The sequence below is a fragment of the Lentinus tigrinus genome, assembly GCF_003813185.1.
Source record: "Lentinus tigrinus ALCF2SS1-7 unplaced genomic scaffold L226scaffold_11, whole genome shotgun sequence".
NCBI lineage: Eukaryota > Fungi > Basidiomycota > Agaricomycetes > Polyporales > Polyporaceae > Lentinus > Lentinus tigrinus.
Window position 1 is genome coordinate 782,943 of NW_027137920.1, and position 27,413 is coordinate 810,355.

Consider the following 27,413-nt stretch of genomic DNA (forward strand, 5'->3'; position numbering starts at 1 on the left):
CCCATAAAAACTCGTCAACCGCACGCGGCCCTTCTACACAGGTCCGCAACATGGCATCCTCGTCTACGCAGTCGCACGCCTCGCTAGTCGAGTTCGGACAGAAGCATGTCACGAAGGGACTCGGCCGTGTCGTTGAGGCCGTAATGCAAAAGGGCGAGGGCTCATACGTTACCCTCGGCGACGGCAGGAAGATGCTGGACTTCACCTCCGGTATCGGCGTGACCAACCTGGGTGAGTAACTCGTCTCTTGGCCGTTAAGTACGACTGACCTATCCACACAACACACAGGTCACTGCCATCCGAAGGTCAGCAAGGCTGCTGCCGACCAGTGCATGAACATCGTCCACGCTCAATGCAGCATCGGCTTCCACGAGCCCTACCTGCAGCTCATCCAGCGGCTGCTGCCGATGATGCCGCACCCGTCGCTTGACTCATTCTTCTTCTGGAACTCCGGCTCTGAGGCCGTCGAAGGCGCGATTAAGATGGCTCGCGCGGTCACCGGCCGACAGAACATCATCAACATGCAGGGCGCATACCACGGCCGGACGTTCGGCGCCATGGCGGTCACGAAGAGCAAGACGATCTACAGCGAGGGCGTGCACCCGCTCATGGTGCGTACCGCTGTGTCGTCATGTATCTGTCTACCGTGCTGACCACACCCCCCTGTTCAGCCCGGAGTCTTCACTGTTCCCTACCCGTTCTGGCACCAGCTCGGCGTGCCCTCAGACACGCCCAGTTCGAAGATCTCCGAGATGTGCTTGAACCAGCTCTCCCTCCTCCTCTCCCAGTCGACCAACCCGAAGGACACCGCTGCGATCATCATCGAGCCCGTCCTCGGCGAGGGTGGCTACGTCCCGGCGCCTAAGGAGTTCCTCCAGGGTCTGCGGGATATCTGCGACAAGCACGGAATTTTGCTCATCATCGATGAGGTCCAGTCTGGGTACGGACGGACGGGCAAGACCTACGCGATCGAGTACTCGGGCGTGCGCCCCGATATCCTCCTCACGGCGAAGGTGAGCGTTGCTCCTCTGTGAAGAATCTCGTACATGGTAGCCGGTCCATCACCGTTTTGTCTGCATGAGGCCATTGTAGAATGGCCCGAGGCAACCTAAACTCACTGCGACAGCGGTGTTCCGCGTGATCACGTTCGCCGTCTCCATCAGTTGCGCTAATATTGGTGTTCCTCTAGGGTCTGGCGAACGGCTTCCCGTTGAGTGGTGTGATCAGCCGCAAGGAGATCACGGACAAGCTCAAGCCTGGTTCGATGGGTGGTACTTATGCTGGCAATGCCGTGTCGTGCGCGGCGGCTGTCGCAGCTGCGGACGTCATGAAGGAAGAGAACATCCTCGAGAACGTCAACGCACGGTGCGTGTCACATTCCTTTCGTTCGTCTGAAGCATATATACTCATGCGTTGAATGCCAGGTCGAAGGAACTCTTCTCTGCGCTCAACGCGTTGCGGTCTGACCCGAAGTTCGCGCCGGCTATCCTTGACGTTCGCGGGCAGGGTCTCATGGTCGCCATTGAGTTCGCTTCCCCGGCAGGCGCGACCCCGTACGACACCTTCCGGAACCCGTCTGTGCCCGAGAAGCTCGCGAGCCGCGTGGCGAAGAAGTGCGTGGAGAAGGGTCTCTTGATCCTCACGACGAGCGTGTACGAGGTCATCCGGTTCATCCCGCCGTTGAACATCAGCCAGGAGGACCTCGCGAAGGGCTGCAAGATCTTTGCCGAGGCGGTCGAGGAGGTCGTCCGGGAGGGTTGAGCGCTGCTTCTGCTGCATGACATGTCCTTGACGGGCGGGCCATGCGCGGGAAGCGCAGCAGGATGGAAGGAAGTCTGTATGCTTAGAACGACGCGCAGCACGAACATCGTGTATGATAGCATTTTATTCTGGCACACGAGCGGTCTCTGGTTTGCTTTATTGTCTTTCCCGACGCGGGTGGTTTGGCGGGGTTAAGGCGAGGCGTTCACGGCGCCGCCAATGAGCGTATGGCGGCAATTCCTGCCGAGGGACAGAATGGACGGAAGCGCCCGTGGTAAGGCTGCTTTCTTGTTGCTTTCTTGGTTGTGTGGGATGCAGCAGACTGCGACGGCTCGTGACAGATCCCAGCGGCGTCCGCTCTTATTCTTAGCTCTGAGGCCGAGCGGCGCACTGGGCCTACTTATTCCTGCCGCGGGAGCCCACGGACACTCCAACGGACACACGTTCACAGGCGCGCGAGCTCTGCCTCAGGCTGCCTGGCCGGCACCGTGCCGCATCCTCCATCCCAGACGGCGATCTCGCTCTCGCTCTCGTTCGCCCACGCCAACGACCCGACCACGGCCAGGGCTGCGACCGCGGACGGACACCCCCTCATCTCGCATCGTCGGCCACCACTATGGCTCGGACTTCCTCCTCTTTCTCTTCAGCTCCCCGGGTCCCAGGCGTCTGTGACTTCGTGCTCTTCATCTCAGTCTCAGTCTGGTCCTGGGCGACTATCGCCACGCTTGTCCTCGCTGTTGTTCTCGTCGCCCCGGCTCCCGCGCACGCGTATATCCCCGCACAGGCGACAAACCAGACGGACGTCGCGCAGGCCGCGGGGCTGAACTTTTCGGATGTGTCGAAGCTCAAGCTGCAGTGGTATGGAGACCCGATTGGGGTGTACGAGGGCACGATCTCGTATCAGCTGGTCGGGGCGGACAGCACTGGGATAAGCAAGGTGCGTCTCCCAGAAGATGTCGTGAACCACCCGAACGGGTATTGGCGTACAGTGGAAGCGAGCAGCGTTGCCCTCTTCTGCGGGACCTGTGTACTTATCTGCAGAGAGGGCTTCTGCTTACGGAGTGGACGATCACCGTTGCCCATGGTCTATACGCCCTCACAACCCATGCCTATCCTCTATCATTCTGTCTTAATGTTTCTGCTGGTTCTAACCCCTCTGTCTGAACTCGTGGCAGGGTGCACTCGTTCACTTCTCGGAGGATAAGCTGCCCAATGGCACGAGTGAGTACTTCGCTTCCATACCGCCGGTACCTTCATGAACGGTGGTTGACTGTGGTCTGTGACACCTTCCAGCTACAACGCCATGGATCGCCCTCGTATCGTGCGATGCCAACTCGACGAATGCATCCATGGAGGACGACATCTTCACATTGGCGCGGGATAGGGGAGCTGTGGCAGCGGTACGTCCTTCCGCATCTCCTTGTTTGGTTGCGAGCATAGTACCAACCTTGTCCTGCCCTTCCAGCTCCTTTACTCGGTCAAGTCGGTGTCATGCTACATCAACACCGAGTACTCCAACCCGGCCAACTTCGACCAGGTCATGGACATCTTCGCCACCCAGTCCCTTTCCTCCTCCAACATCATCGAGAGCCAGTTTACCAACGTGCTCGGCAACTCGTCCAAATACTACTGGTTCAGCCCGTCGCTCCTTAACGACTCCGCCAGCGGTATCGAGACCGCTATCGTGAACAACACGATACGCAACACTGGCTACCTCTTCGCCACCCTCACCGCGTCGAACGCGACCGACAACACTAACAGCAGCAGCACAGGCACCACGACCAGCACCGATGGCGACGGCAGTGGGTCCGACCAGAGCAACCAGAGCACCAATACCAGTCTCGCCATGTTAGCCGTCCTTCTCGTTCATGCGTTTTCTTTCTGGGTCTTCTGAGCTTTGCGTTACTAGGATTATTCTGTACGCTATCACAGGATGTGTCTCGGCGTTGTTCTGCATCGTGATCATCTCTGGAGTACGTCCGCAATCCGCGCCTCTTGTGGTTCTGCGAGTACATGCTCAACTGATGCATCCCAGGCCATCAGGGCGATCAGACATCCAGAACGCTATGGCCCGCGCTCTGCAGACGCATTCGGAGGCCCGCCAGGCACTTTCGGTCCTCAAAGTCGGGCGCGCGGTCTCACTCGGGCCATCCTCGACACCTTCCCTGTCGTCAAATTCGGGCGGACTGACAGTCCACCAGAAGCTCCTGCATTCCCAAAGGACATCGAGAGCGCCGATGGGGAGCCGATCTCGCCCGTTACGACAAAGAGTCAAACTGGACCAACCGACGGTGGCGAGGTCGAGGTCGAACTACGGGACTGGAAGGCAGTCAGTTCGCAACTCGACGATACGCAGCAGGGGAAGACGGAGACAGACGCGGTGCTCGCGGCTGGCGCCCTTCCTACGCTGGCACACACGCCTGGGGTGGAGAGCGACGAAAGGCAGGAAGACCCGCTGAATCGCGCGAGTTCGTCGGCGGATGTACCCCAGGTGGTCCCGCGGCCGCCGAAGCCAGCTGCGGCAGCTGCTTCTGGCAGCGACAAGGAAGTCGTGCCGGACGCTATTGGGCGTGAGACATGTCCGATCTGTATTGTCGACTTCGAGGAGGGCGATGATCTGCGTGTGCTCCCTTGTGAGGGACACCACCGCTTCCACCGAGAGTGTGTCGACCAGTGGCTGCTCGAGCTCTCGAGCAGCTGTCCCATATGCAGACAAGGTACGTGGCCCCTTCGCTCCAACAAAAGTGTGGGCAGCTCATGCATAGCACCTTCCTAGACTTCCATGCCCTGCAGACAATGATGAGCGCAGGAGAGGAGGGCGACACCCTCGAGCCGCCTCACCCGCTCGGATCATCGCGCCCGATCTCGTCTGCGGCGGCGCGGTTCTCGCGGTACCTCCGGGCAGCGCGCCATAGGAGGCAGCGGCGTGCACGCGAGGATCCGGACGGGTATGACGCGACGAATCCGCCTCTGCCTTTGGCTCCGCGCACGATGCTGCACATGTGAGGCTGACTTCGAGCGCGTCTTGGAGATCGTGGCCGTGTACTTTTACTTATATGTGTTTCGGTTGGTGCTGTCGCGGATCTTTTGTTATGGATGGTATACCGTGTGGTGGTTCGGGGGGGTGCTCGAGCGACTGCGTGCAACCATGCGCGGGCTCCCCGCGGGCGGTGGTCACTGGTACGGACGTTTGTTTGTATTAGTAGCGGCTTTGGCTGCAGTTTGTACCACGACTTGATTACGATAAGTAATGTCTTAACTCCACGTTTGTTATGGGTGCTTATCTTCACTACGTCATGCCAGGTAAAAGCAGCGTTCGTTGACGTCAGTTTGCGCAGTCTTCGAAGCAAGGCGCACCTGACCGCGACGCGTCCATCCAGTCCATGACGCGTTGCAGTTGCAGCGCGTCGTCATGCAGAGACCTGCTTCATCTCTAGGCCAACCCGTAGACGTCTAGGCAGTAGTACTGCGTACACTGCCGGTGGCAGGCACTACTACGCCCGTCGAGGTGTATATAAAGAGGGTGCGATCGGCCAAGGAAAGCATCAAACTATTCTCTTCCCCTACACCCACTCGCCTCCCAGCTTTTGCCACCCCCGCTTCATCCAACCCATCACCATGTCTGACGCCGGCCGCCAAAGCTTCACCGACAAGGCCTCTGCTGCATTGAAGGTACGTTCGTTCGTCTTCTTCTCGCCCCCGCCGTAGCTGATGATGCGTCGCGCCAGCCCGACTCTCAGAAGACGACCATGGAGCACATCGGCGATATGTTCACGGGCAAGGCCGACAACGTTGCGTCGAACGTGCAGCCCCAGAGCCAGAAGTCGACCACGCAGAAGATAGGCGACGCGTTCACCTCGGGCTCGAACTCGAACTCGACCTCGCACGCGACTCAGGTACGTCCTGCGGTGATTGTCTTCTGCCCCAGTCCAGTCTTGCTCATGGCGTACGTTTTTTCGCTTAGCCCTCGCTCACTCAGAAAGCGAAGAACGCTATGGGTCTCGGCCCGGGTCATAGCAGCAGTAATGTTTGAGTGGGTTCTGCTTTGACGCACTCTGTAGAGTAGAGTACATTAGGGTCCAATTGTAGGTTATATTGGAAGTTATCTCTTTCAACGTTTCAACGTCAACTCTCAAGGAGGTTGTTTACGTTGAAATCTTGAGACTGCGAAGTTCCTGATCGTGCAAGGTCGCAAATGGTTGAAATAGGCAACGTAGACGCCTGTTGCCATGGTGGGCGTCCACCTCTTCATGACTTTCTAGCTTCTTCCTCTTAGTCGTTCCAACACCAGACGAACTTAAGCGACCTCTGAAAGATCTTCTTTGTCCAGGACAGATACTTCAATCTGTTATTGTAGGAGCGGGAGGATGCCTTTTTCGGCACCGACTCTAGCGAGGTCGCGAGTCGGTCGGACGTTACAAAATTCAACTTGCATCTGGCACTACTGGCCAGTGCCGCTCAGCCTCTAGCTAGCGAGGAGCGCTTAGACTCACCTCGGACTGAGGTCCTCGTGTTCGGTCATCGGGCTCAGTTCCAACTTCTCGCCTGACCACTGGCAGGCTTCCTAGAACACATGACACCGCGCTTGCCATGATGTGAACTGTCTTTTCACTGTGCAGCAACACTACTTTCCAGCTTCAGGGCTGGGGCCAGGTTCTCTGCTGGCGGGTTGTCCAAAGAAGGAGGAGGAGGAGGAGTCCATCCGCCCTGTCACGGTCGAGGCGCCAAAGAAGTTCGAGTTCGAGTTGGGCGTGCACGGTTCTGGTTCATGTCCAAGCGACAGTCCAGCGGGCAGTGAGCAGTGAGCAACATGCACTCGACACAGTTACTGAAAACAAGTACTCACCTCATTCTTTCGCCCGGCTGCAGAGTACGACGGGCAGGACTGCCTGGGCCGTGAGGAGGGTGCGTCCGACGAGGATCACCGATCACGGCAGGGGGGCAACATCCTACGGCATGGGATGCTACGGCACCCTCGGTCCTGCAGCAACACCGACATCAGTTACTAACTTCTGAAGTGAAGACTGACCTTGAGTGCGGGCGACTTCGCGAGGGCGCACAAGCGCAACCCGCCACCATCGCAAACTGTTAAAGGTAACACGAATTATACAATATATTCCAGCATCTGCCTCGCACGTCGCAAAGTGTAAAAGACATCGTACAATAAGGTAAAAATGTGAACGCGCGCACGGTCCACGGTCACGGGTACGTACGTCTCTATCGCGAGCCGGAAGCATACGTAGTATTAGCATTACGGACAGTACCCGAGGGAGGGAGGTAAGGATATATGCAGCAGAACGTCCGAACGCGCGCGATGTACATAAACTAGTAGTAGGCGGGGTGAAGTGTAGGGAAGTATGCAAGTGTGCGAGCACGAAGAGTCAAGGCCAGATGCGAGACGGGGGTGGCATTACGTCAAGTAAACGCAGGGAATCATAAGTAATAGGTGTGTGCGCGGGAACACGTACCCGCGATCGAGATGTGCAATAGAGCAGTAATAGTGCGCAGTCGATAGATACATAGTCGATCGCATGTCTGTGCATGCGGCGGCACGGCCGTGGATGAGACGAGAGACGGTAGGGAACGATTAGTGCTCCCCTGGAGCATCTGCATATGATAAATGTGAGTCCGAGGTCAACGAGATCATCGCAGTCTAGTTCTGCTTGGCCCACTCAAAGGCGGCGCCGTCGACCGGGCTCGGGTAGTCGACCTGCATGTCGTTCTCGCGGCCCTTGGCCAGCAGCGACGGGCTCGAGGGCACCCCAGCGCGCAGCGCGGCCGCGAACGTGTCCTCGTCCTCCGCGAGGCACATCGGGGAGGCGCCAGCGACGGTGAACGGCGACGAGGACAGCTCGTAGTTGTCGAACGTCTGTGTGCGATGCATGAGCGGGGGACGGGATGCAGGCGTCCGGGGCGTGACCGGGCTGGCGGTGATCGTGGGGAGGGGCGAGGTGGGCGAGGCGGAGAGCGCAGGGACAGGCGGGACGTCCGGGAGCGGCGCGCTGGGAGGAGGTAATGCGGGGACCGAGGGGACCGGGCGGCGGAGTCCACGGCGCGGTCTGATTTGGGTGTGCGTAAGACTTATGCGTGGATTAGGTTCACGGGTTGAGATAGTTACGTACCGTAATGCGGTCCCGAGGCTGCCGCTGCGAAGGCGTCCTATGATACCGCTTGGCTTGGAGGCCGAGGTGGTGGGAGCGGAGTCCATGAGGCCTGCGATGATAGAAGTACCCGAGGCGGTGGAGAGGATGCTGGCGTCGCTGCCTGCACGCGTTCGCAGGTTGCGCTGGACCGACGCCGTTGCTTGGCGGATGGAACCGGAGGACTTCATGGCTACGAGGGGAGAGGCTGCGCCAGCGAGGGAAGACCGTCTGCGGCGGAGGCGGGGGCGAGAGTCTTCCGCAGCGGCGACGGAAATGGACGGTAGGACCTGGGACTGGTCTGCAAGTGACGAAGTGCCGCTCCCTGAGGGAGTGGCGGAGGCACCGGTAGGGGTGGTGTCGTCCGGGACGAGGCTGGCGACTGCAGCGCGGGGGGTGGTGGGAGAGGGCGGGCGAGGAGTCTGGGCACGGCCGGGGGTGTGGGGGGCCAGGAGGCCGGAGGAGAAGAAGGAAGAATAGCCAAGAGTGGCAGCCATGGTAGGTTAACGTTTGGGATACAGGGGGGTCGTGAGCGTGCGATACCGCGGGGGGCTAAGTATACGGAGGCGTGACGGTGGAGCGTGATAGTCGTGGAGCAGCAGTGGGTGGGAGCGGGCTCGTGCGGCGGTCTAAGGTGCCCTTGCGATGCAGGCCGGGCGTTTTGTATGGTTCGGGGGCGAGGAAGCAGAGGGGAAGGCAGTGAGCAGAAGCAGGGGACGTGGCGAGAGCAGGCGAGACGTGGGGCCTTTTGAGGAAGAGCAAGCAAAGTGAAACTTAAAGCGTCCGAAAACCGAACGGCGGGAATGACCTGGGGAGACGCCCGTTGCCAAACAACGCGTACACAAGCGTACGGGCGCGTCTGTTCGCCGTCGCCGCGTTGCCTGTCGATCACCATCTCGTCTCCCTTGTCTCCTCGGCACCTCTACCGCCGCCCTTCAGTCGCCCTTTATTATTCATTATCCCTTTCTCGCGCACTCCGGAGCACACGCTCCCCATCGCCTGTGATGTCAAGCTTCGTTTGCCCTCTTTGTTCAGAACATAGCGACCGGCGACTTGGCTTGATCACTCCCGCTCGTGTGTGCTCGACAAAGGCCTCTCTAAGACCCTTTCTGACTGATTGTCAGGACGGCGTCCAACCTAGCGTGTCTCATGGCTACGGTGAATGGGCATATGCACCCGATGCTTGCTTGCCCGTCTTCTGGATGGGCAGTACTCGCAGAGTGACCCGGTCGAGCTCGAGGATCGATACTCGGCGCACAGTCACCTGGTGTCCATGTCATGCTTTGCGTAGCGCGATCGGGGAGACTCCCGAGACAGCAGGTCACTTGCCCGATGCAGGGAGCGTATGATGTCACCCGTCCAGACTCCAGCGCAAACGTCAGTCTCAGTCCGTCACCGACCTTCGTCAGTCTCTTCAGCATATATACTCTCCCAGAGGCCGGTCTTCTCGCAATCCCCCTCCTCATCTATCCGCCACTTTCTGCACAGACCACCTCGTATATCACCAATCCACACATCATCATGTCCAACAAAGACCTCGACCCCTACACCGCCAAGGCTGAGAATAACAACCTCACGCCTCAGGAGAAGATTGAGGGTCTCCACGCCATTCTCAAGAACGTCAAGACCGGTATGCTCACCACGCGCTCCTCGTCCGGTCAGCTGCACTCCCGCGCGATGGCTCCTGCTGGTCGTAAGTCTCGCGTGTCGTCACCATCTCGCCCCCCGTGCTCACCAAACACTTGCAGCAGTGTCGCCTACCCAGGTGACGCTCGTCTTCATCGCCAACAAGGCCTCACACAAATTCGAAGAGATCGGCAACGATTCACACGTCAACGTCTCCTTCTACGACCCCACCACCACCAACTGGGCGTCCTACTCGGGCATCGCCAAGGTCTCCCAGGACAAGGCGAACATCGAGAAGCACTGGAGTTCCGCGTACGTCCATCTCCCATCCGTCCGTGCTGAGCAGTTCCGACTTAACCTCGCATCTACGTGCTTTATTGCAGCACCGCCGCATGGTTCGGTGACCTCGGCGACGGCGTGCACAAGGGCGATCGCAACGACCCGCGCGTCGCTATCATCGAAGTCGTCCCGGACGAGATCCGCTACTGGTACGCTACGCATGGCAAGGTTGGCCAGGCGGTCGACATCGCATTCAGTGCCATGTCCGGGAGGACGGCGGTTCCCGGCGAGTTGAGGACCATCACGAAGGACGAGGTGAGTATATGCGCCCTGTCCAGCGGCATCGGATCTGACAGCTGCGCATCGCTACAGATTCAGCTCGTCCAGGGCTTGACCACGAAGTAAGGCGCGTAACAACGCTAGAGAAGAATCATAGCTGTACGTGTACGATATGGTCTCGGAATTCAGTACATTTCTGTGGGTGGTATTTGCGTGTAATAATTCCAGAGACACGGACCCTGCAGCAAGTTGCAGGTTCCCCCTGCAACAGGTCGCACGTTGCAGGTGCCCTTTACAACAGGTTGCACGTCGCATTCAAGGTAGCAATGCATCGATGCTACAGGTGTAAAGGTTAGATAAACTCGAGGGGCTGCATCAGCGGGCGACGAGAGATTGACAGCGAGCCTGTGTGGGTTCACTGAAACATTATAATAAGCCTGCTTAAGCTAGTAAGCATCAGACTTAGGACTACATCACTTCATCTCAGATCTGTACTGATAAATATTTACTCCGACTATGGCTTGCTGCAACTACATAACTCCGATAACAGTATAGACTAACATTGGCTTGGACTCCGATCGTAACACTCAATCAGTACTTCAGAGAAGCTTGAACCTGATACTACATCTTCCTCCGGACCGCCGGAGAACCTGCGACACACAGAACTTGCGCCAAGTGGTCCAGTCACAAACCTGCGTGCGACACGCAGAGCATGCTACCTACTGAACATGCCGCACTGACGTTCGAACACACCATACTCTCTTGCGGACCACATGGCGCGCTTTCCCCTGCTCTTCATCGAAACCTGTTGCACATATGTATGTTCTTACTCAACCTGTCGCGCCTTGATTTTTTACACTATAATTACCATACATTTCGATCTCTTCGAAACGAGTGTAACGTTCATTCGACTTTCATGCTATTCTCGGTATCCAAGCTCGTGAGTGCAGGGCTTTCTACAGTAAGCCTGATGTGCGCCAGCGGAACTAGGCTCCAACACCGGCGTCGCCAATGTATGACACGGGGGCTGACAACTTGCCTGTCGATTTCGAATGGGACCAATACTATATTGGTGGCGCTGGCACTCGCTCAGGCCTGTTTGCATGCTGTAGACGCATAACCCCATGTCCGCTTCATACTCTCAGCCCATGACCCGGAGGAGTACAGCAACAGACGAGTCCACACCCATCCATACGCCCTTCGACGATGCGGTTATGCAGGCCCATCCGAAGTCGTCGAGGTTCGCCGCAGGTGGCGCTGTCCGCGTATACTCCCCATCCTCCGCGGCGTCCCCGCAGTCTGCGTTCCGGACACGCATGGAGGACGGCCAAGGGCATGCGCCAGCGCACGATCCCAACTCATACTTTGCACATGCACATCCTCTCCCCCACCGAGAAGGTGCTTCACAACTCAACCGGCGGGGAACGACGAAGGAGCTCATCGGGCGCTTCGAGGCGCTGGACACCTCGTCAGCCGCCTCGCAGACTCCGAAGCGACTCTCGGTGCGGCGCGATAGTTTCAGTATACGGAGCGGAGGGGGCGCCGCGGAGGGGAAAGACAAGGCGCGCTCGCCCATCCGCCAGTCCTTCCGGAACCTGCTCTCGGTTTTCAAGAAGAACAAGCCCCCGCCTCTACCCCAGCAACTTGAAGTTGAAATAGCCGTCCGTGAGGTATCGCCATCGCCACAGCCTCAGCCTCTTCAAGAGCGAGCTCTCCCACCTCGCCCCTCCCCCGGCGTCCGTAGCAGCAACCGCAGCGACAACAGCGCATTTCGGAGACCCAGGCACGCGCCCCTCACGCTCCAAATCCCTGCGCCTCTCGCGAAGGGGACACCAGAAGACCGGACAATATGCACCACACCCATGTCCGCGCACACAGGCATGAAGACCGGCCCGCTCCTCTACCTCTCGCGCATCCCCGCAGCGAACCTCCCGCCAGTGTGGATGAGCTGCACAGGCTCTCTGCACGCGACGCACATGCTCATCACGTGGGAGACGCCGCAGGGGAACCCGTCGCCGAAGCTCGTGCCGCTCGCGGCGTGCACGGACGTGCGCTCGCTGAACACGGGGGACCTCGACGGGGCAGAGCGGGACCTCTTCCCGGACGACCCGGAGCTGAAGGTGTTTGAGCTGCAGTTTGAGGGCCGCGCGCGGGAGAGGTTCGCGGCGAGCTCGTTGGCGGAGAGGGCGACGTGGGTGAGCGCGCTGTGGTATGTCTTGTTGAGACTGTTCCGCGTACCAAGTTGGAAGTAATGTGCGAGCTGATGCTTGATTCGGACAGGGATGCGGTTCTGGAAGCACAGGATAGCAAGCCTCGGTCTCCTGCGGTTTCTGAGAGCGCATACAGTGCGTCGTCCATGGAGCCGTCCACGCGCGCACCGACGCCCAGCACACCACGCTCAGCGGGTGCTGAAGGATCGGCGTTGGGAACACCTCCGGTCGAGACACCGCGAGTATCCGCGTTCAGACGGGAGACGCTTTCCACGCCTACCGAGAAGCCAATGCCGGGCCTTCCTCCAGCGACACCAACATCCCGCACCTCCGCGACACCAACATCCCGCACCTCCACGACGACAAGCAGCGTAACCCGCGAACTCCCTCCAGTCCCGTCGGACCCCGCCAAGAAGAAGCCCCCACTCAAACTCGACCTGCGCAACCTCTCCGCATCCGCGCTGGCGTCCCTCCCCGCGCCGCCCACGACGCCCTCGAGCGTGCGCAGCGCGTTCCTCTCGCCCACGCGCGGCCTCGAGAGCCCCACGGCGCGCACCCCGAGCCCGTCCATCCGCAACCTGGACCAGCGCTCGGTGGTCAAACAGCGCCTCGCGCAGATCGAGGGCGCGTCCTCTTCTCCTACTTCTTCGAGACCGCAGAGCCCCATGGGGTCGACGCCCACGAAGCTGGTTCGTCCGAGCCAGGGCGGTGACAGTCCAGTCTCGCTCAAGCTCGGACGGCAGGCTACGGGGGCGTCGAGCGCGAGCACGTCGATCGTGGACGCGTACTTGGGCTCGGACGTGGGGTCTCCTCTGTCGGACCGCTCTGGAAGGCTGACGACGCTTGCGTCGCGGCTGGGGTCGCCGCCGCCGCTGCCAACCCCACGAGTGAGCGCGTTCAGTGGTCGGAATGGGGGTAGTTGGTTCTTGGCTCCCCCACAAGGCGATAGCACGCCCGTGTCGCCGATGTCGAATTACTCTGCGGAGAGTGCAGACGCGGGCGCACCCGTGCTGCAGACAAGCTCTGCGTTCCAGCCGCGTACGATCCCGCTGCCGCCGTCAGGCAGCAGCATTGCGAGGCCGGTGGAGGTACCACCTGCGGGGAGGACGGATGAGACGGTCCAGCCGCTCTTGGAGGACATCCGGCAAGGTGTGGAGGGCCTGCAGGGGCGGTCCGCAACTGCAGCCACGAACATCGTTTCCATCCGCACGAAGGTGGATGAGGTCCTGGAAGAGCTCCGCCGGCGACCCGGGCCTGGACAAGACGGAGAAGCCCCTGCCCCTGTCGTTCTCGGGAAGCTGGAAGCACTCCAAACGGACATCAAGGGCCACTTGTCAGAGCTGCAGGTCACTGTGGAGAAGCTGACAGGTTCGACTGGGGATACGCCTGCTCGACAGGCTACTGGGCTGCCGGACTTGGCTGCGTTGCATGAGAAGCTTGACCATCTCGTTCAGCGGGGAACGGAGGGGAGTGCCGGCGAGCAGGAGGGCCAGCTTGCCGAAGTCGTGGCACTCCTCAGAGACGCGGAGGAGCAGCGCGCGAGTCAGCTGGAGCAGCAGACTGACAGCATTCGCTACCTCAATGAGCTCAACACCGTGAGTGCCATCACATAACACCTCATGGTTGCAGAGCTAATGCACATGTATTACATGCACAGTGGCTCGAAGCTTTCGTCAAGCATGGGACGTCCCAGATCGAGGGTGTCGCCGCCGGAGTCCAACAGCTCTGCAGAGACCTCGGTCCCATTACAGAGCTGCAAGACAGCGAAGGGGCCTCAGCGGATGGAGACGCTCCGCCGGGCAGCAATCTGCTTTCGGATATCAGGCGGCTGCTCATCGAGAACAAGGAACGCGAGCAGAACACGGCTAACCTCCATGCGTCGGTGAATGGTCTCATGGCCGCGGTGCAGGAGGACATGCGACACAGTGCGGAGACGCGGAACATGCTGAGTACGTACCTTTACCGTTCGATAGCATTCGTCATGGAAGTTACTCATGTATGCGTTGCAGCGACCGAGTCGGTCATTGGGGTGATCGACCGTCAGCACCAGGACCAGGAACGATTACTGAAGGTCTTGGCTACAGGTGCGCAAGGTTCCTATCTTCCTATGTTCGCAGCTGAGTGCTGACCATTTGCAGAGCTGACCAACGAGATACGCGGTGAGCGGTTGCGCTTCGTGGAGGCAATGAAGGAGGCGACTGCGATAAACGTGCAAAGTAAGATGTCCGTCTCCTCTCCGCAGGTCGCACATGCTGACACAACGCAGTCCACGTCGAGCAATTCAAGAAGGAGCTCACCCGCGAGGTCCTGCTCATGACGCAGGATGTGACGAGACTGCAGCGCGAGAGGCAAGGGCTCGAGCAGCAGATCGCAGACCTCTTCGCGTTCTACGCTAAGCAGAAGCAGTCGGTCAAGGTCAGTACACCTCCGAGCCATGTTCAATCCGTCATATGCTCACCATATTATAGATGGGCGGTCCTGGGCGTGCTCCCCCGATAGGACACCCTCAACCTATGGGCCTGGCGCATCCTAACCTGAGTGTCATGCCCGGAGCATTGATGCCGCCCATGCAGTCTGCCTATCGCCGTCCTCTCCCTAGCCCCACTCCCACTCCCAGTCCGACCCGCATGTAGTGAATTGAACACATGGGATATCGTTGAGCGAATGGTTTGGGTGGTAGCTAGAGACTGCACATAGTTTCAACCATGAGATCGTAGAAGGTGTCGAAGTTTGCGCTTTCCGGAGTCCGTCCTTTCAGTCGAGCGTGTCGTTAAGCGCAGGGGGACAGCATTTAGTCAAACTAGATTGTGAGACGAAGAGTTTGATACGTAGCAGACATGGTCTGGTCGACAGAACGCCGCGACGGGCAAGCTGCGGCAGCGTGACCGTCAAGGATCTAAGACTCGGGCGCTCCGAAAGGCCTGAGAAAATGCACGTGATTCCTGCACCCGGCATTCCCCGCCGTCGGCCATGGCGGAAAGTCGAGCTCGCTGTCGCGCACGTCCCACTCACCCGCAAAACTCATGTCTGCTCTTCGTCTGGCTACCTCTGTTGCTCGGCGAGTACCTCGCAATCTCACCCTCGGCAGGAGAGGTTACGCCGAGGCTGCTGACAAGATCAGCCTGTCCCTCGTCCTCCCCCACCAGGTTCGTGCCAGCAGCTGTTTCATCCCGGGACAACCTTGACCTCGAACGCGTCTTCTAGGCTATCTTCACCTCCACCGATGTCGTCCAGGTGAACCTTGCCGCGGCGACGGGTGACATGGGTATCCTCGCCAACCACGCGCCCGCGATTGAGCCCCTCCGTCCTGGTGTCGTTGAGGTCATCGAGTCCGGCAACACGTCGAAAAAGTGGTTCGGTGCGTCCTTCTTAACATACTCGCCGCAATACCCTCCCTTGTGCTCATGCTGTCAAATGTGTCAGTCTCGGGCGGGTTCGCGACTGTCCACCCGAACAACAAGCTCACGATCAACGCCGTGGAGGCTGCACCTCTTGAAGCATTCTCTGCAGAGGTACTTACCGCGCCCGCTTTCTACGACCTAGGACAGTCTAATTGATGCAACGCTTCCTTTTGCTTCTTTCAGGCTGTTCGTGCGAACCTCCAGGAGGCGTTGCGGGTTGCTGCGGGCAATGGCTCGGAGGCGGACAAGGTGGAGGCGCGCATTGAGGCGGATGTTTACGAGGCTCTCCAGCATGCACTTGCTAAGTAAAGTCGCGTTTTCTGCTTTTTCACGTAGCATAGACCCGTACCACGCTCTGCACGCAAGTCGCTGCTCTTCCTTCGTCGTTGCATACCTCCCGCAAGCTCTGCACCGCGTGAAGCGCTCGGACATCAGGCGAATATTCGGAAACGGGATCCGTGGTGGCCAGACACCGCGCGAAGATAAGATGTGCTTGTCATGCGGGATCGCAGCGATCCCACAGTCGTACAACCCTACCGCTTAAGCGTCACTGCTGGGTGAGAGTTCCTGATGCGGGTGAGGAAGACCCGGGTGCACAAGCCTATATGTACTTTGGTGGTCCGGCGTACATCCAGCGACGTCGAACGTAACTCTAAATCAAGTTTTACAGCTTCCCGCAACTCTCCCTCTCCCCATTTCTTTCTTTCCGTCCTCGTCCTCGTCGTCCAGTCATGACGACTGTGATGAGGCTACCCGCGTCGTGGAAGGATCGCAGTCTCCTCGACGATCCTCCGTTCATCAGCGTATTCTTCATCCACAAGCATTGTTTGCACAATACCCGGACCAAAGGCAAACGCGACGACTGGCTTAAGAGACTCGCTGAAGATATAAGGAACGCACCTGATGTGAGTCTAACCTGCTGTATTTGCTTGCGGGTATGTGTGCGCTCCGTTTGCTGAATCCCGCCTCGCAGACACGCGCCGCAGCCGTGCGATGGGCAGAGCTCGCGTTCCAGCCAGATTCGGACAGGGTCCATTCGGAGGTTGTAGCGCATGACCACACTTCCCTGGACACCGCCTTGGTCTTTGTCAACTTCTATTGGTCATGGTTCTGCAACGGTGCCTCATCCGCGCAGAAGGTGGTTGACACTGAGCGGAAGAGACGTGGGTTTCAGTACCGCCTCCCTGACATACTGCAGAAGTCTCCTGAGACGCGCGTTGCCGATGTGGACGCGCCTTTGACGCCTCTCACGGACGCTTCCACCGAGCTCGGCAACGTGCAGGATGTGCATGAGCCCATCGATGCTCTCCCTCTTGAAGCTGCGGTACTGCATGCTGCGGACATTGACGAAGAATATAAGGATGACATGGTGGTCTTCGCGGACCAGCGCGACGTCGATGTGTTCATGGAGAGCTGTCTCTCACCACTCAGCGATATATCTTCCTTAGCCTCGTTGCCCGACGAGTCGACCAGCGAAGTACGTGCACGCATAGTTCGGCGTATGTTTGCGTTTGTTGTTGGCTAACGGCGCACTTGACGTCGCTTGCAGGTACCCGACCCTGGAGAAGCACACCTCCGCTCTCCCACAGCGGTAGAGGCCGCTTCGTACCCCGCCAGCGGGTTGACGTTGAACACCACCGTTGAGGAGGACGAGCAGCACACGGAGTACGCTGGGGCACCGCTCGCGGACGATCCGCTGATGTCACACCATGGGAAGTCGAACTCGCGAAGCAAGGTGGGCGGTAACTCCAAGCTGCGGCAGGTCCGGAATGGTGCGAGAGAAGCCGCAAACGAAACTTCCCAGCAAACTGTGGCAGATGAGGACACCGGCGGGCGCGCCAAGCGTGGGTCCGCTGCAGCTGTCGAGCAAGGTAATCGCAAGAAGCGTAGTAAGACAGACAAGGCAGACAGACCATGTGCGCCTTCAACAAATCCTATTACTCCCACACCCCAAGGACAACACTCGACTCCCACGTCTCTCACTCATTATCAATTACAAAAATCACCTCCCAACCTCATATCACTCACTGCTGCTTCCGAACACCCTCCGCAACCCGGACGACCGCCCACGGCCCCCACCAACCAGAGGAAGACACGGAAACGCCGCCCCAAGATGCCACAGGCAGACGCGAGGGGCAAGGGAAGGCCGCGGAAAGTGAACACGGACGCCGACGAAAGGCCCGCAAAGCGCCAGAGGGGTAAAGATGGTTATGATCCCACCCAGAAGTTCAACACCGCAGATGTGCCCCAGCGCGACAGCCCGCGTCCCACCATGCAGCTGTCAGTGTTCCACCACCACGAAGGGCAGCTCACCCGCGAGGGCTCCTTCTTCGCCGGCAGCCCTGCCCCCAGCGACGGCGAGACCTCGTCGGGAGCTGCTGCGTCCCGCAAACGTCCACGCGATGTCGAAGGGGTGTCGGACGTTGACCGTTGTGCCGTCGAATCCAAGGTGCATCGGGCAGTGGTCATGTTGCGGAAGCCCACTCTAGTGCGGAGGCCACTTCCTCGTAGTCCTGCTCCCTGGCCGAGCCTCGGCCTACCCAGGGACCTCCCGGAGGCAGACAGGATGCTCCGGGACGGCGCAACGGACGCGTTGGTGACTTTGACCAGCACTGTTTCCCCTGCCGAGGTCTGGACCGCGCGAGATCCCTGTGCTGAGGACGAATATCCGCCGTCGGACGACGAGGAAGACGTTCCTCTCCGCGAGGTCATCTCCGCTGGCCGCGAGGCGCTAAGTAGTCAAAGCGCGGCTGCTGCGGTTGAGGACGTTGCGGTGCCTGAGGACGATGAGGACGACTACAAGGACCCTTGGGAATGGCGCGCTGCTAGCTTGGTTACACCCGTTCCTCCGTCTCGTAGCTCTGTGAAACCTACCCCTCCTCCTCTGCTGTCATCCACAACGCCTGCATCCGTTCGGACATCGAAAACCCGCATACCCAAGCCTCTCCCGCCTCCACAGATCTCGAAGCGCCCATTGACCGCTCAACCCCCGATCTGGGCCAAGGTGAGTCTTCAATGCTTGCACTCGAGCCCAGCCCTTGAACGTCTCGCAGTCGAGGCAGGAGGTCTGCGAGTCATTCGACTGGTTCAAGAGCTATCAAGGTGGCGTTTACTTCAAGGATGACATTGCCCGGGGATACCTCCTCGGCGGGTATTATGCGAGGTGAGGTTCGCCAATGTATAGTATATTCTCCTTGAGCTGAAGGGCGAATGGCGCGTAGTCGGGATCTATTGGCTAGGGATGGTCGGCTCATCATCTCCCATGGGTGCGTGCTTCAGTATCGGCTTGTCGCTTTGTGAGCTGAGGGCCAGTCGCTCGGAGCAGAGGGGGCAAGGCGGAGAGTCTACACAGCAACAAGGGCAAGCTGAAGCTGCAGGAAGCTTCTGATCAGCGCGAGGGAGACAAGTCCGTCCGCGCGCTGCTGCAGACGTTCCGATTGAAGAAAGAGATAGCTCTGCTCATCGACGACCGCTATGCTCTCTTCCCCTATGACCTCTCGGCGAGGAAGAATTGCATGTACGTCGTCTTAGGATTTTACCACATCGTGCATGCCTGGGGTACGTTCAGTTGCGCTCTCCGTCAATCCCGGAGCGAGTGCTGATGGGCCGCGGTAGCCGAACGCCAGCCTGAAAACAACGCGAAGGGATTCGTAGTCCGCTGGAAGTTTGCGTTCGAGTGGTGCGAGCAACAACCTGCTCCCTGGTGGATCCAGCCGTCAGATGCATCGTGCATACCGGAGCCAGACCAGCCTGAGAAGCCTGTCGCGCCGCTTGAAGCCCAGTGTTCATCCTGCAAAGCCAGCTCTCGTCTCGTCTATCAACAGGGCTGGATGTGCCTCCAGCCATCCTGCAAAGCCTTCTGGAGGCTTTCCGATGGAACTCTGGCGCCTGAAGACCTAACCTACGACGAAACCTTCCTGGCGGTAGCCTTCATATGTGAGCACGATCCGCTCGGAGACATTTGCCCTCAGCCGCCCGCGGAACCGGACGATGGCGTCGTCACAGGTCATCGCTTCAGCAGGGGTTGGCACTGCAAGAAGTGCGGCCGTCTCTCCAGCAGGTGCGTGTCTCTCTCGAATGCACTTTGCAAACTTTTGCCGACATTACCAAGGTTCAAATGGCAATGTTGGGAGTGTCAGAACTGCGGCGTGAGTAGATGTTCATTCATGCTTGTCTGTCGTGTGTAATCAGGTGTTATGCAGGCAACGATGCAGGCCACGGGAAAGAACCGAATTGCGAAGGAGTTCCGGGATCAAAAAGATCCGAAGTTCGTGACGCACAATGTGCTTGACGAACGTATGTCATGATTCGCCACATCCCTCGAGCTGCATAGGCTGATAAGCAGACAGACATAATAGCATACCCAATGCGGCCGTATAGGACCCCGGACGGCCACTTCAGTCATTACCATGCTTACAAACTTCCTGATATCCAGTGCGTGTTTACTCCCCCCGGTGTCCTTCCGATGACTCATTGTGGGGATAGAGGGACGATCTACTTGGTACTCGGAAACCATATGGTCAACAGCATTGCCGACGAGATATTCGAAGAATACCAAGAACAAGCGAAGACTGGCGAACTCCAGTTTCGTCGTTTCCCTTTGAAAGCGGTGAGTACCGCATTTCGGGTATATGGCAGCTGCTGACCCCAAAATGCTTACAGCACCAATGTCGAGGCGAGTTTCTCACCAACTACTTCTCTCAGAATTGTGCGTCCTTTCCGCCTTCCTTGCACGATTTGCCGCTGATCTGGATCCCATGGTCGGGGCAGCTGGGGAGCCGTACCAGGTACGATTCCCTACAATGCCGCCAGGCGATGCACTGATGCTCACTACCTTTATGCTTAGTACGTGGGTGGAACCGGGAATACCGTCCCCTTCGATGCGGCGCCTTCCGCAGTGGTGAAAGCGCGCGACTTGATTCAATCGCGCATGATGAGCATCATGCAAGCTGAAAGGCAACCGTATCAATTCAACGAGGTCCTCAGCGCTGCATATATGGAAAAGCAGAGCATGTCGGTGCGTAGCTCTGTTGTAACACACTGTGAGTGACCTTGCTAAGTCGAACGTTGCCTGGACTAGTTCCACAGCGACGCCGAGCCAGGGCTGGGACCCCGAGTGGCATCGCTGTCTCTCGGCTCTTGCGCACACATGCACTTCCGTCGGCATAGGAAATACCGCACGGATGGCGGGACCGGGAACGCGCCCAAGTCGCTGACGCTGTTCCTCAGACATGTGCGTAACGTGTTTGATAGCTCCATAGGTGCATCACTCATTTACACACCAGGGAGATGTCCTGATCATGGACGGCGCCGATATCCAAGAGTACTACGAGTATGTATCTGCATTGCCCTCATCCTAGCTCGGCTCATCTGACTGGCAAACCATCTAGGCACACCGTTGTTCCGTTAAACTTCCGCATCGCAGCCACCGCTCGTTACATTAGCAAGAACCATCTCTGAGTCTCCTGCCCATCTCAAGTCAGCCACGTACCTCTCTCTTGATACCCACCATACCCTCAAAAGGCTGACGCTCCTGCTGTTGCTGCTTCTCCTCTGCTCGCGCTAGAAACTCTGCCCTCTTGACACTCTCCGCTCTCTCGTTCAGTTCACGTTCCCTCCTGACTGGTGCTTTGTTCCTACTTCTTCGCTTTGCAAACGCTCTCGTGCTTAAGTTACACCATATTTCAGTCTGTGCTCGTACATACTTGTATCATACCCCGATAGTTGCTAGTATCTAATCCTCCCGTGCTTCACTGTCTGCAATAGCATCGTTTTTCTTGAATCCCTGGAAGTACTTCTCTCTGAAATCTTTGTGCGCAGGCACATGTGCGTCAACGTTGTCCGTGACCGCGTGCGCAGGATCGAAAGTCGGCGGAGAGAACTTTTTCGTCGTAGTCTTGCGAATAGTGATGAGCTGCACAGCGTTCGAAGTCAGTTCGATGCGCTCATGGGATGATTGAGTTGAGAGGACATACTCTGCGCCCCCAGGATCCAAAGTTCTGCAACGAGTTGGCGACGATCTCCATGCCCTCGCAGAGCATCGCTTGGACGTCGAGCTCTTCGTACTCCTCTGTGACTGTAGGCAGGAAGAAGACAAGTCGTCCGCGGGGCTTGAGCATGTATCTCGCGAGCAGCACGAGGTCCCGAGCAAGCTCGGACAGCTCGTACGGTTTTGTAGGAGGAACGTAAGGTTGATCGTCGCTGTGAAGTATTCTCAGTTTCATAACCTGTAGAGCGAAGATGTATGTACTCACGGACGCTCGACGTGCACCGGGAGAGGCCCTTCCCTCGGCGGTCGTTTGTTTTTTCGACCCAGTCGTTTTGCTCCTGCACGAACGCCGTCTGATGCTATGGTAAGCGTCATCTCTCATACGGATCCATTGAACATACAAGGAGGATCAGTGACAATCGCGTCGAAGAGTTCTCCACACCGCCACGGATTCTGCGTGACGTCAAACGTGCAGAGGTCCATGATGCGGTTGGCTACACCGTATTGCGCAGCTGCACGGATGATCCCTGGAGGTTTGACTAGAGCAACGCATAGTGAGCAAGGTAAGGTCGTCAGAATTACCAGTGAAGATTGACCTTTCCCTCTTATCTGTCTTCCATCTATATCTGACCCGAACACAAACGCGCCGAAGTGTGCAGTCGTCTGTGAGGTACCCGCGTTGAGCACCAAGGCAAACATGTGGTCAAGAACACCTACATAAGCAATGCTGCCCGTGCCGACGAAGGGGTCATAGACCAGCTTCCCTGGTGATGCCTAGTGCTCTGTTCAGTTGCATGATCATATGTGGCGATAGTCTACGTACCAGAGTCTGGTTGGCCATGAGCAGAGACATCTCGGCTTCCATGCTAGTATTTCCGAAGTAAACGCGTTTCTTTACGTCGAACTTCTTGACCAGAGGGCGAGCCAGTCCAACCTCAATCTGTGTAACCAGAGGCGGTCAGGTCAATATGTGTCCAGCGATCAGATGAACAGACGCACCAACCTGCCGAACCAGACCTCGTCGAACTCGCCATCGCCCTCGGTCTTCTCGCGGGTCGTGCCGTGCTTGTCAGGATCTGTCTCTCGGGTCAGCAGAGCGTGATAGGAGCAAGAGGGTAAAGATAACTCGCATTCCTCAAAACAGGCAAGCGTGATATCCGGATTCTTCATATCGATCTTGCCCCGGAAGTCCATATACGAGAAGCTCTCGACGACGTCTTTCTGGCGCCATTGCGGGATGGTGTGGTTAAAAGCCGTGACAAGAAACTTAAACGACGTGTCTTCGATGTACTTCTCCCATTGCGGCTTGCGTAATCGGTTCCTCTCGTGTATTTCATCGTATGACTTGCCTCGGGCGTAAAACTCACAAACGTACCTATGATCGTATCCATCAGCGCGCGAAAAATTCTTATATGTATAAGAAACTACTCACTTGATCAGGATGCACCTGCTCGCAAGAAGTCGTGCATGCTCCTCGCTCTCGAGCTCGAGGATCATGAACGGCCGGGATGTATCCTTGTCCTCAGGATTCTCAGGAAATTTGATCTCGAAGCCGTACAGCTCGGATATAGAGAGCAGCTCCGGAACTCGGAACTCATCATGCACCTGCGCAAAAACAAAGAGGTACTGGGTCAGCATGTTGGGTTTCGGATGCCGATCGTGGTCACTGAGCACTTGAAGGATGTCGGACGAGATTCTTTCCTGCTGAAAGCTGTGGCTGTGACCCTCCTGACGCCTGCTTTTGGAAGGTCTTGCAGGCGGTTATCTACGTTCTACCGAACCACCATCGTCTCTTCAGCGAATCATCGCAGAGTGAGTTACCAACGAATTACAAATTGTTATCATTGATAACTGCTGTTAGATACACCGATGACCTGAGGCATGCCCAGTCGCAACACGTGGCGCAAGCGTCGACCATGCCTTCACCGGAGCTCATGTCCATCCTCGACCAGGTGCTCGAGGGTTTCACGATGGATACTAGTACGATATGTCTTCCCTTTCCACTCGTCACGCTTTCTTAATATTTTTTGATTTAGTTGATGACTCAATCGAGAAGCTACGGTTCTTTTTCCCCGAGACCCTCCTACTAGCGGCGCTCGACCTCATTGACAGGGACAGCGGTGCGTACCTTGTCTTCATGCAGATCCTTACGCTACGTCTCACTAGATGATTTACAGTTATCTTGTACAAATCTCCCTGGGGCCGGCCACAATACGAAGTCCTCGGATCGACCGCCACCTATGCTGTCTTCCCAGGCCTGCCTTCACCCGGAGGCTACAAGCTCGCGTATTGCACCTGTCCAGCATATGCGTACTCGGTACTGCTCTCGGAGACGCAGATCATGGTATGTGTCATGCTACTGCAGGAAGATAGCTCCGACTGACGAAGGTGGGGGTCAGTGCAAACATGTCCTCGCAACGCTCCTCGCGCAACGCCTATCGAGGTGTATCGAGCGGCCGGTGACTGCAGATGAGCTTGCGTCAATTCTCTCGCGGCAGTGTAAAGTGTAATATGTACGATATGAGCAAACGTTACATGTACATGTGAAGCATCTACGGATCTCATCTTCTCAGACTCTATCTTCTCTACATTATCGCGAACAGACATCAAGTCTGGTCTACTATCGATCGCAGCGAGCGAAGCATTAGTACTCCTACGTATCGGTCAAAACATTGCCAGGAAACATTAGTACAGTATGGAACAGTCCGAGATGACATGTGATCGAGGTCGTCAAGCATGTTACCTCTGTAAGAGGCGAGTCCGGGTCACCTCATTGCCCGTAGAACGTCGCCGGCGAGATTCCGCCCTTCTCGACGCCCTTCCCCTTGTCCTTGCCAGCGGCGGGAGGCTTCTTCGACTTTGTATCGCCGCTCTCCTTCGCACTGTGCTTGATGCGCCACTCGAGCAGCTCCGCGTAGTCCTTCAAGCCCCTCGCCAGCGCACGCAGGTCGTTCTTGGTGGGCACGGGCTCCCCACGGCGGTCGAAGCGCATATGGACATCTCCATCCGCGTCCGTCTCGTCATCGTACTCATCGGATCTAGACTCGTCTTCAGAATCCGAGTCCTTGTTGAGTGAAGCGAACTTGCGAGGGCGAGATACGCTATTTGCAGAGCTAGCATTCGAAGGACGACCGCGAGACTTGTTGTCCTTCGCTGTGAGTTTCTCAGCATCGGCGTCGTCGACCTTGAGGACAGCGGAGTCACTCGAGTCCTTTGTGGGACGCTTGGCCTCGAGGTCGATACTGTACTTCATCGCCAGCCACTCCGCTAGCTTCGATACCTGCTCCGGCTGCCAGAACGCCCACCAGCGCTCGTCATCCTCGTTTCCATCGTCCTCGGCGTCTTCGTCGTCCTTAGGCTTGGCGACCTCAGCACCTTCAGGCTTGCGTCCCCAGATAGCGACGAACCACGACCAGTGCTTCATCTCCTTGCGTACGTCTTCCTCAGCGACACGTCGCTTGCCAAACTTCACGTTGCCCTTCCCGCCTTCAAGGAGCTCGACTGCCGCCTCACGCTCAGTGACCCCAGGAGTTATGGCATAATATATGCGCCCTTCCGTGTCGCGTCCAAGCGGGCCGAAGCGCGAGATACACTCAGCGGCAGCTATATGGTGCGCGAACTCGTACTTGGCGAGAGCGGCTTCGTGAGCGGCCAACGCCGCACGGCGTTCCGCCAGAGAAACAGCGGGGGCCTTAGACTTGCCCTTCGCCTGGTCGGCTTTGCCGTTTGCCCGTTCGTTTGACTCGCCGCGCTTGGCCTTGGCCTCCTTCCATCGCGCGTTCTCGGCCGCTGATAATTCGCGCGCAGCGCGAGCGAGGTCCTTCTCCTGGGTCGCGCCGCGCTCAAAGTCGTCCTGAATCACCTTCGTTTCGAGCGCATTCTCGACGAGCGCGGCTACGATGGGGACGAATTGTGCGGTGCAGACCACGGTGGCAGACAGCGAGTCTCGAGACCCACTGCGAGTGCTCCGCTGTCTGGCACTCGGAGGAGGAGGGAGAGGGTCAGGGAAGTTGCAGTCGGTAGCGTCACGAAGGGAGGAAAGAGCAGCCCAAATCTTGCTCACATTGGCGCCGCTGGCCCGCAGCGCATGTATTGTCTTGACGAACGCGGACGTGTCTTCATCGTTCTCGTCAGCATCCCTCGAGAAGATAGAAACAAGGCCGATAAGAATAGCCTTCAAGGCGGGCTCGCTGACCCAGCCAACCAATGGAGACTCGTCCTCGTCGTCCTCGTTCGTTGTGGTGGTGTATGGGTCGTTGGTAGCGAGCTCCTCAAGCTCCTCGAGATGAGTGCGGGAGACGTCTGCAAGATGGGCGAATCGAAGGAGGAATTCGCGGATGTTCATGCGCGTTAGAGCGTCATTGTACGTGAGCGGGGTGGACAGAGCCGTCCAGACGGGCTTGGGCATGGGTTTCGGAGGTGCAACAGCTTTCTCCTTGACCGCACGAGTCTTCTTCGTTGGGACGGCATTCGCCCTCTTGGTGTGGTGTGGAGATGGAGGAATAAGGACGTGGGGCTTGCCCTTCGATGGGCCAGAGGTCGAGGGTTCAGTAGCTTTGCCTTTAGTCCTTGCTGCCGTTCTCGGCTTCGTCGTCTTCTCGCCATCATCAGTCGGCTTCTTCTTGCTGCCTGATAGGATAAGCTTCGCCTTCGAGGTCGAGCCCCCAACTTCGCTCTCATCCTGATGGTCGTATATGGTCAGTTGGGCTCTGCAGGATATCAGCGAATTCAGTGAAGACGTACATTGGAGGCGACAACAGGATCTTGCATAGAGGCTCTGCGGGCTGCTAGGTTGAGGTTCCTGCGCATATACTCAGCTACTGCTACCCCACTGACTCAGACACCACGCACCCTGTGGCTGGCAGGCCCTTGGCCTTCCTACAGACTCGACAGTTACAATTGTCGTTGCAGCGAGGGCATCTTACGAAGCGTCAGTATTGATTTTTCGATTGTTTAACAGGTGCGTCCTTACCGATAGTGATAGTCGACATCATTCACATGTTGCGCCCTCTCCTCAGCCGTGGCATTCTGAGGCGAGCGAGCGTGGATGGCAAGAAAGTCTTGCTGGTATCTGTTGCGCACGCAAGACTTGCAATATCTGAAGCTACAGCGTTGCCCGTTAGGTCGCTTGAAGCTGCAGAGAGCCATGTCTGCACGAGTGCTCAGTGAAGCTCGTCCCAGACACCCTTCAGCATCACACTCACCTGCAGGCAGCATCTGACGACTGCATTGGTGGCACCTCAGAAGACCCTCTACTGCCTTGGACGCGTCGCCGGTATTGGTAGCATCTTTGGCGCTGTTGGAGGGCTTTTTGGCTGGCGCCTTAGCGTCCGACCTCGAAGCATTCTCCGTCTTGGGCTTCTTCGGTCGCGGTGCTTGCGCGTCATCCTTCTGCTTCTCCATTGTATGCGGCTGGCTTTCTTCGGGTGACTTCCTCTTCAACTGGCTGGAGGTGCTAGCTGAAGAAGAAGGGGCATTGTCCACGTTCATAACAACCGCTTTCAAAGGCGTGCCTTCCGGAGGACCGGTGCGATCAGCCTTACCAGACTTGGTTGTGAGTGGTGAGGTTGGAATCTCGACGAAGACTTGCGACCTTCTCCGACGCGCTGCAGACGTTGGGCGGTCCATGGCTATGGGTGATGGTGGTTGTGGTGAGAACGACGACGCCGATCAACAGCAGCCACAAACGCGGCGCGTCGGAGGATCACGTGCACCGTGTCACGCCTGC

At 57.8% G+C, this 27,413-nt stretch overlaps 11 protein-coding genes across 11 annotated transcripts; 8 read left to right on the forward strand and 3 right to left on the reverse strand.

The window, feature by feature from the left end:
• Window positions 1-50: 50 nt before the first annotated feature.
• Window positions 51-1,761, forward strand: L226DRAFT_462642 (uncharacterized protein; the record flags this gene model as incomplete). The annotated part of the gene is made up of 5 exons (XM_067675735.1): window positions 51-231; window positions 289-611; window positions 672-1,013; window positions 1,190-1,365; window positions 1,425-1,761. The coding sequence occupies 5 exons, from the start codon at window positions 51-53 to the stop codon at window positions 1,759-1,761; spliced, it is 1,359 nt and encodes a 452-aa protein (XP_067535894.1).
• A 616-nt stretch (window positions 1,762-2,377) lies between these two features.
• On the forward strand, window positions 2,378-4,767 carry L226DRAFT_462320 (uncharacterized protein; the record flags this gene model as incomplete). Its single annotated transcript, XM_067675716.1, has 8 exons — window positions 2,378-2,764; window positions 2,937-2,982; window positions 3,055-3,161; window positions 3,227-3,609; window positions 3,671-3,734; window positions 3,797-4,066; window positions 4,121-4,478; window positions 4,538-4,767. 8 exons carry the CDS (start codon window positions 2,378-2,380, stop codon window positions 4,765-4,767), a joined length of 1,845 nt encoding a protein of 614 aa, XP_067535895.1.
• Window positions 4,768-5,379: 612 nt separating this feature from the next.
• L226DRAFT_570961 (uncharacterized protein) lies at window positions 5,380-5,794 on the forward strand (the record flags this gene model as incomplete). Its single annotated transcript, XM_067684498.1, has 3 exons — window positions 5,380-5,433; window positions 5,490-5,657; window positions 5,726-5,794. 3 exons carry the CDS (start codon window positions 5,380-5,382, stop codon window positions 5,792-5,794), a joined length of 291 nt encoding a protein of 96 aa, XP_067535896.1.
• Window positions 5,795-7,414: 1,620 nt separating this feature from the next.
• Window positions 7,415-8,398, reverse strand: L226DRAFT_523022 (uncharacterized protein; the record flags this gene model as incomplete). Its single annotated transcript, XM_067678794.1, has 2 exons — window positions 7,415-7,820; window positions 7,884-8,398. The coding sequence occupies 2 exons, from the start codon at window positions 8,396-8,398 to the stop codon at window positions 7,415-7,417; spliced, it is 921 nt and encodes a 306-aa protein (XP_067535897.1).
• A 1,024-nt stretch (window positions 8,399-9,422) lies between these two features.
• L226DRAFT_523023 (uncharacterized protein) lies at window positions 9,423-10,211 on the forward strand (the record flags this gene model as incomplete). Its single annotated transcript, XM_067678795.1, has 4 exons — window positions 9,423-9,594; window positions 9,650-9,839; window positions 9,911-10,121; window positions 10,179-10,211. The coding sequence occupies 4 exons, from the start codon at window positions 9,423-9,425 to the stop codon at window positions 10,209-10,211; spliced, it is 606 nt and encodes a 201-aa protein (XP_067535898.1).
• Window positions 10,212-12,434: 2,223 nt separating this feature from the next.
• L226DRAFT_534890 (uncharacterized protein) lies at window positions 12,435-14,953 on the forward strand. Its single transcript, XM_067680772.1, has 6 exons — window positions 12,435-13,890; window positions 13,953-14,244; window positions 14,305-14,379; window positions 14,434-14,511; window positions 14,562-14,710; window positions 14,764-14,953. Exons 1-6 carry the CDS (start codon window positions 12,586-12,588, stop codon window positions 14,926-14,928), a joined length of 2,064 nt encoding a protein of 687 aa, XP_067535899.1. The 5' UTR covers window positions 12,435-12,585; the 3' UTR covers window positions 14,929-14,953.
• A 365-nt stretch (window positions 14,954-15,318) lies between these two features.
• L226DRAFT_508072 (epsilon subunit of F1F0-ATP synthase N-terminal domain-containing protein) lies at window positions 15,319-16,159 on the forward strand (the record flags this gene model as incomplete). Its single annotated transcript, XM_067678164.1, has 4 exons — window positions 15,319-15,441; window positions 15,500-15,653; window positions 15,719-15,807; window positions 15,880-16,159. 4 exons carry the CDS (start codon window positions 15,319-15,321, stop codon window positions 16,003-16,005), a joined length of 492 nt encoding a protein of 163 aa, XP_067535900.1. The 3' UTR covers window positions 16,006-16,159.
• Window positions 16,160-16,303: 144 nt separating this feature from the next.
• L226DRAFT_612942 (uncharacterized protein) lies at window positions 16,304-21,482 on the forward strand. Its single transcript, XM_067686452.1, has 17 exons — window positions 16,304-16,601; window positions 16,670-17,173; window positions 17,246-18,700; window positions 18,750-18,859; window positions 18,918-18,962; window positions 19,022-19,254; window positions 19,312-19,756; window positions 19,808-19,844; window positions 19,899-19,992; window positions 20,046-20,130; window positions 20,182-20,305; window positions 20,359-20,404; window positions 20,467-20,483; window positions 20,543-20,713; window positions 20,777-20,929; window positions 20,982-21,028; window positions 21,087-21,482. The coding sequence occupies exons 1-17, from the start codon at window positions 16,428-16,430 to the stop codon at window positions 21,154-21,156; spliced, it is 3,810 nt and encodes a 1,269-aa protein (XP_067535901.1). The 5' UTR covers window positions 16,304-16,427; the 3' UTR covers window positions 21,157-21,482.
• Window positions 21,343-23,345, reverse strand: L226DRAFT_552876 (tRNA guanosine-2'-O-methyltransferase). The gene is made up of 10 exons (XM_067682893.1): window positions 23,118-23,345; window positions 22,816-23,060; window positions 22,685-22,761; window positions 22,509-22,625; window positions 22,403-22,459; window positions 22,282-22,348; window positions 22,087-22,224; window positions 21,951-22,038; window positions 21,672-21,897; window positions 21,343-21,610 (listed from the first exon to the last, which is right to left on the reverse strand). The coding sequence occupies exons 1-10, from the start codon at window positions 23,321-23,323 to the stop codon at window positions 21,431-21,433; spliced, it is 1,401 nt and encodes a 466-aa protein (XP_067535902.1). The 5' UTR covers window positions 23,324-23,345; the 3' UTR covers window positions 21,343-21,430.
• Window positions 23,346-23,459: 114 nt separating this feature from the next.
• Window positions 23,460-24,336, forward strand: L226DRAFT_612944 (uncharacterized protein). Its single transcript, XM_067686453.1, has 5 exons — window positions 23,460-23,497; window positions 23,547-23,665; window positions 23,722-23,805; window positions 23,863-24,029; window positions 24,085-24,336. The coding sequence occupies exons 2-5, from the start codon at window positions 23,602-23,604 to the stop codon at window positions 24,193-24,195; spliced, it is 426 nt and encodes a 141-aa protein (XP_067535903.1). The 5' UTR covers window positions 23,460-23,497; window positions 23,547-23,601; the 3' UTR covers window positions 24,196-24,336.
• On the reverse strand, window positions 24,187-27,334 carry L226DRAFT_560379 (uncharacterized protein). Its single transcript, XM_067683360.1, has 5 exons — window positions 26,890-27,334; window positions 26,658-26,835; window positions 26,537-26,605; window positions 26,429-26,486; window positions 24,187-26,366 (listed from the first exon to the last, which is right to left on the reverse strand). The coding sequence occupies exons 1-5, from the start codon at window positions 27,311-27,313 to the stop codon at window positions 24,456-24,458; spliced, it is 2,640 nt and encodes an 879-aa protein (XP_067535904.1). The 5' UTR covers window positions 27,314-27,334; the 3' UTR covers window positions 24,187-24,455.
• Window positions 27,335-27,413: the final 79 nt, after the last annotated feature.

Excerpts from the sequence above, each read along its gene's own strand:
- L226DRAFT_552876 (XM_067682893.1), bottom strand. The coding sequence starts at position 23,323 with ATGCTGACCCAGTACCTCTTTGTTTTTGCGCAGGTGCATGATGAGTTC. Across the intron at positions 22,626-22,684 it reads AGGTCTGGTTCGGCAGGTTG|ATTGAGGTTGGACTGGCTCG; the intron begins GTGCGTCTGTTC and ends CTGGTTACACAG. Across the intron at positions 21,898-21,950 it reads CCGGTGCACGTCGAGCGTCC|CGACGATCAACCTTACGTTC; the intron begins GTGAGTACATAC and ends AATACTTCACAG.
- L226DRAFT_560379 (XM_067683360.1), bottom strand. The coding sequence starts at position 27,313 with ATGGACCGCCCAACGTCTGCAGCGCGTCGGAGAAGGTCGCAAGTCTTC. Across the intron at positions 26,606-26,657 it reads GATGTCGACTATCACTATCG|ATGCCCTCGCTGCAACGACA; the intron begins GTAAGGACGCAC and ends ACGCTTCGTAAG. Across the intron at positions 26,487-26,536 it reads AAGGGCCTGCCAGCCACAGG|GAACCTCAACCTAGCAGCCC; the intron begins GTGCGTGGTGTC and ends GTATATGCGCAG.
- L226DRAFT_534890 (XM_067680772.1), top strand. The coding sequence starts at position 12,586 with ATGCCGGGCCTTCCTCCAGCGACACCAACATCCCGCACCTCCGCGACA. Across the intron at positions 13,891-13,952 it reads ACCTCAATGAGCTCAACACC|TGGCTCGAAGCTTTCGTCAA; the intron begins GTGAGTGCCATC and ends TTACATGCACAG. Across the intron at positions 14,711-14,763 it reads AGCAGAAGCAGTCGGTCAAG|ATGGGCGGTCCTGGGCGTGC; the intron begins GTCAGTACACCT and ends ACCATATTATAG.
- L226DRAFT_612944 (XM_067686453.1), top strand. The coding sequence starts at position 23,602 with ATGCCTTCACCGGAGCTCATGTCCATCCTCGACCAGGTGCTCGAGGGT. Across the intron at positions 23,666-23,721 it reads GGGTTTCACGATGGATACTA|TTGATGACTCAATCGAGAAG; the intron begins GTACGATATGTC and ends TTTTTGATTTAG. Across the intron at positions 23,806-23,862 it reads CCTCATTGACAGGGACAGCG|TTATCTTGTACAAATCTCCC; the intron begins GTGCGTACCTTG and ends GATGATTTACAG.
- L226DRAFT_612942 (XM_067686452.1), top strand. The coding sequence starts at position 16,428 with ATGACGACTGTGATGAGGCTACCCGCGTCGTGGAAGGATCGCAGTCTC. Across the intron at positions 19,845-19,898 it reads GGGAGTGTCAGAACTGCGGC|GCAACGATGCAGGCCACGGG; the intron begins GTGAGTAGATGT and ends GGTGTTATGCAG. Across the intron at positions 20,131-20,181 it reads TACAAACTTCCTGATATCCA|AGGGACGATCTACTTGGTAC; the intron begins GTGCGTGTTTAC and ends TTGTGGGGATAG.